A 12,404-nucleotide genomic window follows, 5' to 3' on the forward strand; every position below is an offset into this window, starting at 1 on the left:
CAAGAGAAGTATCCTACACTTCTCTTTTGTAAAGTATATCTGAACAGCCTATATGGGCATCTACATCAACTATATGATTTGCCTGACAAGCTGGACAGGACAAAAAAAAATTTTTTTTTAATTTTATTTGTGGCGGACGTAATTCTTTCGTGGCGGGCCGCCACAAGCCACGCCCCCGCCCCCAACCACGCCCCGGCCCCCACCCCCACCTCCCGAAATCGGAGGTCTCAAGGTTGGCAAGCACCGCTCAATGTTGTAAATCTGATGACGTTTTAGCATGAAAGCCTCGCATACGTCATAAAAACGTCAACATTAGAGAACCCACATGGTGTGGCCAGTTGTGCCGCGTTTCACGCGTTTCGGCAAGAAGGCAAAATGCAGACGGTCCCTAATACCGTTAAACAGGAAGTACAAACACAATGTAATTGGGTGAATTTGAAAGCATTTTAATAGTAAAACACACGTGACTGACAAAGCTCCACGCCGTGGCTCCGTCACTCTATTTCCGGGTGGAGTGAGCGCTCACCGCCGCCGGCTGCTGGCTGTCGTCCTCCCGCCACACGCTCGTCCAGCACAGGCCAAACAAACAGCAAACAACAAACATATTGACCCACACAAGATGGAGTGTGCTCGCTGAAAGACGACGCCAGGCCACGTTGGTCGCTACTATGGCGGCGTCGCTGCTCTCCGAGACCGACATCAGGCACCGGTCCATGGCGGAGGAGGACCCGAACGGCAACGAGCACGGGGCGGCTGCACGCAGCGCCGCACCCCGCTGGGGACCGCAGCACGCCGGAGCCCAGCAGCTGGCTCGGCTCTACTCTCCCGGTGAGCAACATTGTGTCATCTTTGTGTTGTTGTGTCATCACTAGTTACACATCAATATATTTATATATATATATATTAGGGCTGGGAATCTTTGGGCGCCTAACGATTCGATCCGATTCCGATTCCTGAGGTGACGATTTGGGTCAGAATCGAGTTTCGAGTCAACATGATTCTCGACTCAAATCAATTATCGCAATGTATTATTTGGTATAATAATTACAATTAAACTTTTTTTTAAAACATACATATATATATATATTTTGTGGCCAAACAGCTAAATTTTAGTTTCATCTGACCACAGAACTTTCCTCCAGAAGGTCTTATCTTTGTCCATGTGACGTCAGATGAAACAAAAATTGAGCTGTTTGTCCACAATACCCAGCAAAATGTCTGGAGGAGAAAAGGTGAGGCCTTTAATCCCAGGAACACCGTTCCTACCGTCAAGCATGGTGGTGGTATTATTATGCTCTGGGCCTGTTTTGCTGCCAATGGAACTGGTGCTTTACACAGAGTAAGTGGGACAATGAAAAAGGAGGATTACCTCCAAATTCTTCAGGACAAGCTAAAATCATCAGCCCGGAGGTTGGGTCTTGGGCGCAGTTGGGTGTTCCAACAGGACAATGACCCTAAACACACGTCAAAAGTGGTCAAGGAATGGCTAAATCAGGCTACAATTAAGGTTTTAGAATGGCCTTCCAAAAGTCCTGACTTAAATGTGTGGACAATGCTAAAGAAACAAGTCCATGTCAGAAAACCAACAAATTTAGCTGAACTGCACCAATTTTGTCAAGAGGAGTGGTCAAAAATTCAACCACAAGCTTATTGCAGTGAAACTTGCCAAGGGACATGTAAGCAAATATTAACATTGCTGTATGTATACTTTTGACCCAGCACATTTGCTCACATTTTCAGTAGACCCATAATAAATTCATAAAAGAACCAAACTTCATGAATTTTTTTTGTGACCAACAAGTATGTGCTCCAATCACTCTATCACAAAAAATAAGAGTTGTACAAATGATTTGAAACTCAAGACAGCCATGACATTATGTTCTTTATAAGTGTATGTCAACTTTTGACCACGACTGTATATGTTAGGTATAATGATAAACCGCGGCAAAATTCCCGAAGGTTAGTAATACTGTTTAAACTTTTAATTAGCGAAAAAACGTCATTAATGCATTTTAGGCAACACTGCTTACTTCCAGAAAGGAAGTTGCAACGTCGTTCAGCATGGTTAGCCACATCTTAAAGGCCTACTGAAAGCCACTACTACCGACCACGCAGTCTGATAGTTTATATATCAATGATGAAATCTTAACATTATAACACATGCCAATACGGCCGGGTTAACTTATAAAGTGACATTTTAAATTTGCCGCTAAACTTCCGGTTCGAAACGCCTCTGCGGATGACGTATGCGCGTGACGTAGCCCGGCGAACACGGGTATGCCTTCCACATTGAAGCCGATAGGAAAAAGCTCTGTTTTCATTTCATAATTCCACAGTATTCTGGACATCTGTGTTCGTGAATCTGTTTCAATCATGTTCATTGCATTATGGAGAAGGAAGCCAAGCAAGCAAAGAAGAAAGTTGTCGGTGCGAAATGGACGTATTTTTCGAACGTAGTCAGCAACAACAGTACACAGCCGGCGCTTCTTTGTTTACATTCCCGAAAGATGCAGTCAAGATGGAAGAACTCGGATAACAGAGACTCTAACCAGGAGGACTTTTGATTTGGATACACAGACGCCTGTAGAGAACTGGGACAACACAGACTCTTACCAGGATTACTTTGATTTGGATGACAAAGACGCAGACGTGCTACTGTGAGTATGCAGCTTTGGCTTTTTTTTGCGTATGTACGTAACTTTTTTAAAATATATAAGCTTTATGAACCTTGGGTTAGGTGAACGGTCTTTTGGGCTGAGTGATTGTGTGTGTTGATCATGTGTTTGAATTGTATTGGCGTGTTCTATGGAGCTAGGAGCTAGCAGAGGAGCTAGGAGCTAGCATAACACGTACCGTACCGTAAGTGCGCGTCACATACGTAACTTTTTAAAAATATATAAGCTTTATGAACCTTGGGTTAGGTGAACGGTCTTTTGGGCTGAGTGATTGTGTGTGTTGATCAGGTGTTTGAATTGTATTGGCGTGTTCTATGGAGCTAGGAGCTAGCAGAGGAGCTAGGAGCTAGCATAACAAACACGCAGGTGTTATTATGCAGGATTAATTTGTGGCATATTAAATATAAGCCTGGTTGTGTTGTGGCTAATAGAGTATATATATATCTTGTGTTTATTTACTGTTGTAGTCATTCCCAGCTGAATATCAGGTACCGTGAGTATGCAGCCTTGGCTGCTAAACATTCGATAACTTGACCGTATGTGCGCGTCACGTACGTAACTTTTTAAAAATATATAAGCTTTATGAACCTTGGGTTAGGTAAACGGTCTTTTGGGCTGAGTGATTGTGTGTGTTGATCAGGTGTTTGAATTGTATTGGCGTGTTCTATGGAGCTAGGAGCTAGCAGAGGAGCTAGGAGCTAGCATAACAAACACGCAGGTGTTTTTATGCAGGATTAATTTGTGGCATATTAAATATAAGCCTGGTTGTGTTGTGGCTAATAGAGTATATATATATCTTGTGTTTATTTACTGTTGTAGTCATTCCCAGCTGAATATCAGGTCACCCCCGGCTCTCACAGCATCTTCCCTATCTGAATAGCTTCCACTCCCCACTAGTCCTTCACTTGCACTTTACTCATCCACAAATCTTTCATCCTCGCTCAAATTAATGGGGAAATTGTCGCTTTCTCGGTCCGAATCTCTCTCACTTCGTGCGGCCATCATTGTAAACAATAGGGAACTTTGCGTATATGTTCAACTGACTACGTCACGCTACTTCCGGTAGGGGCAAGCCTTTTTTTTATCAGATACCAAAAGTTGCAATCTTTATCGTCGTTGTTCTATACTAAATCCTTTCAGCAAAAATATGGCAATATCGCGAAATGATCAAGTATGACACATAGAATAGATCTGCTATCCCCGTTTAAATAAAAAAAATTCATTTCAGTAGGCCTTTAATTGCCATATATTACAAATTAGAATGCATTAAAAAAAAGATGTTTTTTTTCTTACAAATGTCTTGTGAATCATTAAATTAAAATAAATAAAAAATGTACAGGTTCCCTTTAATGTTTACAAAGTTAGGGAATAAAGTTCTTGTACACAAGTGGCCTTTGATGGCAAAAAACAAACAATTAAAATAACGTTTTTTTAAGTTATTGTGTACTATAGACTTACCGTATTTTTCGGACTATAAGTCGCAGTTTTTTTCATAGTTTGGCCGGGGGTGCGACTTATACTCAGGAGCGACTTATATGTGAAATTATTAACACATTACCGTAAAATATCAAATAATATTAATTTAGCTCATTCACGTAAGACAGTGGTCCCCAACCACCGGGCCGCGGACCGGTACAAGAAATTTAAAAAAAAAAAAATATATATATATATATATTTAAAAAAAAAAATTAAATCACCTTAAAAAACACAATATATACATTATATATCAATATAGATCAATACAGTCTGCAGGGATACAGTCTGTAAGCACACATGATTGTATTCCTTTATGACCGGTTGACCGGTCCCCAGCTACAAAAAGGTTGGGGACCACTGACGTAAGAGACTAAGATTTCATGGGATTTAGCGATTAGGAATGACAGATTGTTTGGTAAACGTATAGCATGTTCTATATGTTATAGTTATTTGAATGACTCTTACCATAATATGTTACGTTAACATACCAGGCACGTTCTCAGTTGGTTATTTATGCCTCATATAACGTACACTTATTCAGCCTGTTGTTCACTATTCTTTATTTATTTTTAAATTGCCTTTCAAATGTCTATTCTTGGTGTTGGCTTTTATCAAATACATTTCCCCAAAAAATGCGACTTATACTCCAGTGCGACTTATATATGTTTTTTTCCTTCTTTATTATGCATTTTCGGCCGGTGCGACTTATACTCCGAAAAATTCGGTAGTTTTGTTCAAATAATTGTAAGAAATAAACGACAATAATGAAATAGTTTAAATATTTAGTTGATATTGTTATACTGCCTTCCTGTGTTTTCTCTAAGAAGATTGACGTGTGTTCACACACGTCACTATCCAGTCCATTCAGCACATGACCATCTGCCCTCCTTCACCCTTCATCGAGCTTTTGAAGTGCCCACCCTTGTTTGCACCGCTCCAAACGGGTTGAGTGAATATTGAAGAAAAAGTGCGTGATTCTTTGCCACGTCATGTTAAGGTCATGCGGTGGCTGCCCCCCAGCACTTGGCCAACCCCTGGCTTGGCTCACTGAACTAAAAATGATCCTCTAATAATGTGATGGCTCACTCGTGACCTTTTTAAAACGTGATGTCATTGACCATCTGTCGCTGACAAAAACATCCATCTAATCTACTGAGACTGCTCACCTTTCCCATTAGGAGAATTGCATCGTCACCAACAGGGTTTTTCCTGGCTCAAATTGAGGCAGAGGTGGTACAATCTTGACCATGCGCCAGAATTTTAACGCAAACATTTTTGAGTTTTTTTTCAATTTACAGTAATATGCTACACCGTAAAATGTATTGTCATTTTTATTAATTTGATGGGTAGTTCGCTGTAAAATCACAAGCTAAGCAGATATTTAAGTAGTTATGTTTATTTAGATAACATTTTTTTGGATAATATATTGTAATGTTTGCTGCAATAATGGATAGTATTAAGTAGGGCTGGGCGATATGGCCTTTTATTAATATCTCGATATTTTTAGGCCATGTCACGATACACAATATACACTACCGTTCAAAAGTTTGGGGTCACATTAAAATGTCCTTATTTTTCAATGAAGATAACTTTAAACTAGTCTTAACTTTAAAGAAGTACACTCTATACATTGCTAATGTGGTAAATGACTATTCTAGCTGCAAATGTCTGGTTTTTGGTGCAATAGCTACATAGGTGTATAGAGGCCCATTTCCAGCAACTATCACCCCAGTGTTCTAATGGTACAATGTGTTTGCTCATTGGCTCAGAAGGCTAATTGATGATTAGAAAACCCTTGTGCAATCATGTTCACACATCTGAAAACAGTTTAGCTCGTTACAGAAGCTACAAAACTGACCTTCCTTTGAGCAGATTGAGTTTCTGGAGCATCACATTTGTGGGGTCAATTAAACGCTCAAAATGGCCAGAAAAAGAGAACTTTCATCTGAAACGCGACAGTCTATTCTTGTTCTTAGAAATTAAGGATATTCCACAAAATTGTTTGGGTGACCCCAAACTTTGGAACGGTAGTGTATATCTCCATATTTTGCCTTAGCCTTGAATGAACACCTGATGCATATAATCACAGCAGTATGATGATTCTATGTGTCTACATTAAAACATTCTTCTTCATACTGCATTAATATATGCTCATTTTAAACGTTCATGCAGAGAGGGAAATCACAACTAAGTCAATTTACCAAAAGTGTATTTATTAATAGTTATTAATAGTTTTTAAGCAGTGGCACAAACATTCATGTCATTTCAAAACAGAAAGTGCAAGATTGTCAGACATTTTAAAACAAGCTATTAGTGCACTTTTGTGCATGATGTCACTAAGATGACCTATCAAAACAACACTAAAATAAAGTGCACTTTTTGTACAGAACGCCACCACAATAGTTTAAAGGCCTACTGAAAGCCACTACTACCGACCACGCAGTCTGATAGTTTATATATCAATGATGAAATCTTAACATTGCAACACATGCCAATACGGCCGGGTTAACTTATAAAGTGACATTTTAAAATTCCCGCCACACTTCAGGTTGAAAAACTCCTTTGGATATGATTTATGCACGTGACGTCACAAAATGCACGGAAGTGTTTGGGCCCTATTGGACACAACACACAAAGCTCTGTTTTCTTCGACAAAATTCCACAGTATTCTGGACATCTGTGTTGGTGAATCTTTTGCAATTTGTTTAATGAACAATGGAGACTGCAAAGAAGAACGTTGTAGGTGGGATCGATCGGTGTATTAGCGGCTAAGTACAATACTTACAGCAACACAACAAGGACTACTTACCCTGATAGAAGACGCCTAGCTGATGCTTTCCGCCAAACCCACGGATGAAGTCCTTCGTCGCGCCGTTGATCGCTGGAACGCAGGTGAGCACGGCTGTTGATGGGAAGATGAGGGCTGGCTGGCGTAGGTGGAGCGCTAATGTTTTTATCATAGTTCTGTGAGGTCCGGTTGCTAAGTTGCTAAATTAGCCTTAGCGTCGTTAGCAACAGCATTGTTAAGCCTTACCAGGCTGAGAATTTTTAACCGTGTAGTTACATGTACATGGTTTAATAGTATTGTTGATCTTCTGTCTATCCTTCCAGTCAGGGGTTTATTTATTTTGTTTCTATCTTCATTTGAGAACGATGCTATCATGTTAGCTCAGTAGCTAAGTGTGTCACAGATGTATTGTCTTGGAGATAAAAGTCACTTTAAATGTCCATTTCGCGTGCTCGACTCTCATTTTCAAGAGGATATAGTATCCGAGGTGGTTTAAAATACAAATCCGTGATCCACCATAGAAAAAGGAGAGTGTGGAATCCAATGAGCCAGCTTGTACCTAAGTTACGGTCAGAGCGAAAAAAGATACGTCCATCACTGCCTCTCAAGTCCTTCACTGTAACGTTCCTCAACTACGAATCTTTCATCCTCGCTCAAATTAATGGGGTAATCGTCACTTTCTCGGTCCGAATCTCTCTCGCTCCATTGTAAACAAAGGAAAATTGTGAGGAATACTAGCTCCTGTGACGTCACGCTACTTCCGGTACAGGCAAGGCTTTTTTTTTATAAGCGAGCAAAAGTTGCGAACTTTATCGTCGATGTTCTCTACTAAATCCTTTCAGTAAAAATATGGCAATATCGCGAAATGATCAAGTATGACACATAGAATGGATCTGCTATTCCCGTTTAAATAAAAACAAATCATTTCAGTAGGCCTTTAAAACTAACAAAGTGCACTTTTGTGCATGATGTCACACAAGATATTTCAATAAGTGTCAAATAAAAATGAGCTGCATAATAGGAAATCAAATAGTGTATGTCCTTCGCTATGTGGTAGGTTCCTGCGGACGTTATCTCCTTCTGTTGTTGACTATTTTTTTAATACGGTGTTGATGTGGAAATGGTTGCTTCTGCATTTTGTGGGTGTGGCACCGGCCGGAGATGTTGACATGCGGAGTTTCAAGCACTCTTCGTTCTCTAGCGGGTGACTTTTCAAATGATGCTACAAATTAGCAGTAATGCTACTTTTTGTAGCAACGCTTTTGCCGCATACTTGACGTATTACGGTTGTCTGTTCAACATCTTCCCGCTTGAAGCCAAACCACCGCCAGGCGATGGACCCTGTGCTGTTTTTCTTGGGAATTAATTATTCTTCCTTCATTTGTTACCAGATTCGCACCTTCTTTCTCTCGTATTACCACTCGCACCACTCCGCTAGCAACACAGCTAATGTTACCCATGTCGCTACCTCTCTGCTCCGCGAGGGCGTATGACATTGCACGTATGTAAGAAGGTGCGCTTGTTTTATGTCTCTGTGAGAAGGAGAGACAAGAAAGAGTGAGAAGAGCCTGTAGTGTAATGCCCGCAGCTAAAAGCAACTGCGTGAGAACATATACTCCAATATCACGATATAGTCATTTTCTATATCGCACAGAGACAAACCCGCGATATATCGAGTATATTCCATATATCGCAAAAGCCCTACTATTAAAGTTTAAAGCTGGCACAAGTGGCAAAAACGACTGAGAAAGTTGAAGAATGCTCATCAAACACTTGTTTGGAACATCCCACAGGTGAACAGGCTAATTGGGAACAGGTGGGCGCCATGATTGGGTATAAAAGCAGCTTCCATGAAATGCTCAGTCATTCACAAACAAGGATGGGGCGAGGGTCACCACTTTGTGAACAAATGCGCGAGCAAATTGTCAAACAGTTTAAGAACAACATTTCTCAATGGGCTGTTGCAAGGAATTTAGGGATTTCACCATCTACGGTCCGTAATATCATCAAAAAGTTCAGATAATCTGGAGAAATCACTGCACGTAACGTTGAATGCCCGTGAACTTGGATCCCTCAGGCAGGTAGTGCATCAAAAACTGACATCAGCCTGTAAGTGCAAGTTAAAACTCTACTATGCAAAGCGAAAGCCATTTATCAACAACACCCAGAAACGCTGCCATCTTCGCTGGGCCCGAGCTCATCTAAGATGGACTGATGCAAAGTGAAAAAGCGTTCTGTGGTCTGACGAGTCCACATTTCAAATTGTTTATGGAAACCGTGGACGTCGTGTCCTCCGGACCAAAGAGGAAAAGAACCATCCGGATTGTTATAGGCCAAAGTTGAAAAGCCAGCATGTGTGATGGTATGGGGGTGTATTAGTGCCCAAGGCATGGGTAACTTGCACTTCTGTGAAGGCACCATTAATGCTAAAAGGTACATACAAGTTTTGGAGCAACATATGTTGCCATCCAAGCAACGTTATCATGGACGCCCCTGCTTATTTCAGCAAGACAATGCCAAGCCACATGTTACAACAGCGTTGCTTCATAGTAAAAGAGTGCGGGTACTAGACTGGCCTGCCTGTAGTCCAGACCTGTCTCCCATTGAAAAAAATGTGGCGAATTGTGAAGCCTAAAATACCACAATGGAGACCTCGGACTGTTGAACAACTTAAGCTGTACATCAAGCAAGAATGGGAAAGAATTCCACCTCAGTTCCCAAACGTTTACTGAGTGTTGTTAAAAGGAAAGGCCATGTAACAGTGGTAAAAATGCCCCTCAGCCAACTTTTTTGCAATGTTTTGCTGCCATTAAATTCTAAGTTAATGATTATTTGCAAAAGAAAATAAAGTTTCTTAGTTCAAACATTACATATCTTGTCTTTGCAGTCTATTCAATTAAATATAAGTTGAAAAGGATTTGCAAATCATTGTATTCTGTTTTTATTTACGAATTACACAACGTGCCAACTTCACTAATTTTGGGTTTTGTAAAATACATATGTACAGCAGATATGGGCATCTACATCAACAATAGTGACTGAACAGGACAGATTTTTATTTTATTTTTTATTTTTATTGGTTTAAATTTTTTTTATTCGATTAAGAATTCTTACTAATAAGAATCGCGATTAATTCGAAAATCTATTTTTTTTGACACCTCTACTGAATTCAATGACTTGAATGACCACTTTTTTACTTTTACTCGAGTCTAAGGCCCCGTTTACACTAAGCCGTTTAAGGTTATCCAGGGTAAATCGCACCTCACCTTATCCGTGTCCACACACAACAATGCCACCGTTTAAGACCCTCGCCCCCCTGCGTCCGCCGGCGCAACACGACCTAGTACGCATGCGCGGAAAAAATAAATCCACCTGAGCGTCCATCTGCTCCAAGCTCTCCAGTAGATGACTTTACTTCACTGTGAAGTTATTCAAAAGAGCTATATTGTAAATAGTTTGCTGTGCATTTTACAATTGTTTGCTGTGTTTTGTGTGCAAGCTTTTAAATTAAAAATGTATCTCCTTTGAACAATATCCAGTGTTGTCGTCTGAGATGTGTTGTATCCCAAATAGCTGCAATAGCGCGTTTCTTTCACTTAAGGTATTTCCACAAGCATCTGTACATTTTGAAGAAGGAGAAACACGGTCATGTCTGGGTGATTCGCCTCCATCTTTTTAGCTCCGGTTGTTATGAAGCTGGCTGTGGCTGCGTCACTTCCTGTGTGGGCGCGGCCTTTCTGGCGTCACTTCCTCTCCGAACTCAGTTTGTAAACGATCAATGGGTCCATACAAAGCTAAGTGCCGGACAATCAAGAAATACACGGCGGACTTAGCCGTGTCAAAAATTGTCAGAGGAGTGGGACCTTTAACGCTGGTTTAGTGTGGCTGAAACGAGGCTTAGGCTAAATAATTATTCGTTTAAGGCAGGGGTGTCAAACTCATTTCGCATCGTGGGCCACATACGGCCTAGGGAGATGTCAAGTGGGCCGGACCATTAAAATTATACCATACTCTGCTATAAATAACCAAAATATCATGTCTTTCCTTTGTTTTGGTGTAAAGAAGCACAAGAACATTAGGAAAATATTGAAATTTAATGAACTATCCTTTTACAAAACATTTCATGGAACACCTCATATTTCCTTAGACAAATGTGCAATTTACTTTTATCATTCACAAATATGCATTGCAACTGATCCCACTGATTGTACAAAGGCACAAAAATTTAATTGGTACTGAAAAATATAGTAATGCACTTTAAGATTAAATGAGACTTTTAAAGAAAGGAATTTTTAAACCACTTACACATACGCATATAAAATCTAAATGTAATCCCTGCGTACACCTTACAAACTAAGGAGAGTGATTTTAAATGTGTAATGAAGAAAGTGTTCGCCTGTCCTGTAAATCTGTAAACTTCATACATGAAACATACATACACATACAATACATACTGAAAATGTATGGAGTTGTATGAACAGTAGAATTCCATCACACAACTTTTATTTTGAAGCTGCTGACTAACATTAAAGTGCACATTTTTTAAATCACCACAGTAAAGATTCATCTTCACAGAGCTGTATTCTTTCAATGCAAACAGTATCTAAGGCAGCATTTTAAAGGTGTTAGTCTAGTCTGGACTTGTATTTGTTCCTGAAACTTGGCATCTTTTGGCCTGTACAAGTGCATCAACACCAGGTGTCATGTCCTGACTAGCTGTCACTTTCAGAATGTCATTTAAGTGCTTGTTTGTGAGCCTTGAACGCATTTTTGTTTTATTGATATTCATCACTGCATCGCTAGCAATTAGGTAGCTGGCTTTTACCGCTGCTTCACTGACTTCTCGGCTCTGGATGAAAGTTGACTGCTGTTTCCTCAGACCCGCCAGCAATTCGTTAATCTTATCTCTTCTCAGTTGTCCTTGCAAGCCGTCATATTTTTCGCTGTGATGAGTCTCGTAGTGGCGTCGAATATTATATTCCTTCAATACCGAAACTTGTTGCAAACACACCAAGCACGAAGGTTTTCCGTGCATCTCTGTAAATAAATAGGACGTGGTCCATTTTTCTTTGACAATTCTACACTCCTTATCTACTTTTCTCCGTTTGGATAACGACATTTTGGCTAATGAGGGTGTAGCGTAGAGGTAGAGACCAAGGTATTAACAACGTCGTAACAAGCAGCAGATGGCGCATTGATACCGTCTGCTGTTTTCAGTCTGTCTCAGTGATGCGGCTTGTCTTCTACTCTGATGGAAAGAGTGCGCCCCTTAGCGGATAATCCATGAATTGCAGCGAATTTAAAATATTAATTCCATGTCTTTTATGCATTTTTTCCACTTTGAAATTATCCTGCGGGCCTGATCGAACCTCCTTGGGGGCCGGTTCCGGCCCGCGGGCCGTATGTTTGACACCCCTGGTTTAAGGGGTTAAACGACTTAGTGTAGACATAGCGTAAAGTAAATT

At 40.4% G+C, this 12,404-nt stretch overlaps 1 protein-coding gene across 2 annotated transcripts in view; it reads left to right on the forward strand.

Annotated features, from left to right (window-relative positions):
* The first annotated feature begins 285 nt into the window (after positions 1–285).
* The window catches only part of si:ch211-212o1.2 (uncharacterized protein LOC492735 homolog), a 91,067-nt gene continuing 78,948 nt past the window's right edge, over positions 286–12,404 (forward strand). Inside the window, exon 1 of one of the 2 annotated variants that reach the window (XM_062036202.1) lies at positions 286–828. In XM_062036202.1, coding sequence (XP_061892186.1) covers positions 669–828 — 160 coding nt within the window. In that variant the 5' untranslated portion in view covers positions 286–668. The remainder of the gene's footprint in view (positions 829–12,404) is intronic. The other variant, XM_062036203.1, reaches the window with a different exon arrangement.

This window comes from Entelurus aequoreus, linkage group LG24, assembly GCF_033978785.1.
Source record: "Entelurus aequoreus isolate RoL-2023_Sb linkage group LG24, RoL_Eaeq_v1.1, whole genome shotgun sequence".
Taxonomy (NCBI): domain Eukaryota; kingdom Metazoa; phylum Chordata; class Actinopteri; order Syngnathiformes; family Syngnathidae; genus Entelurus; species Entelurus aequoreus.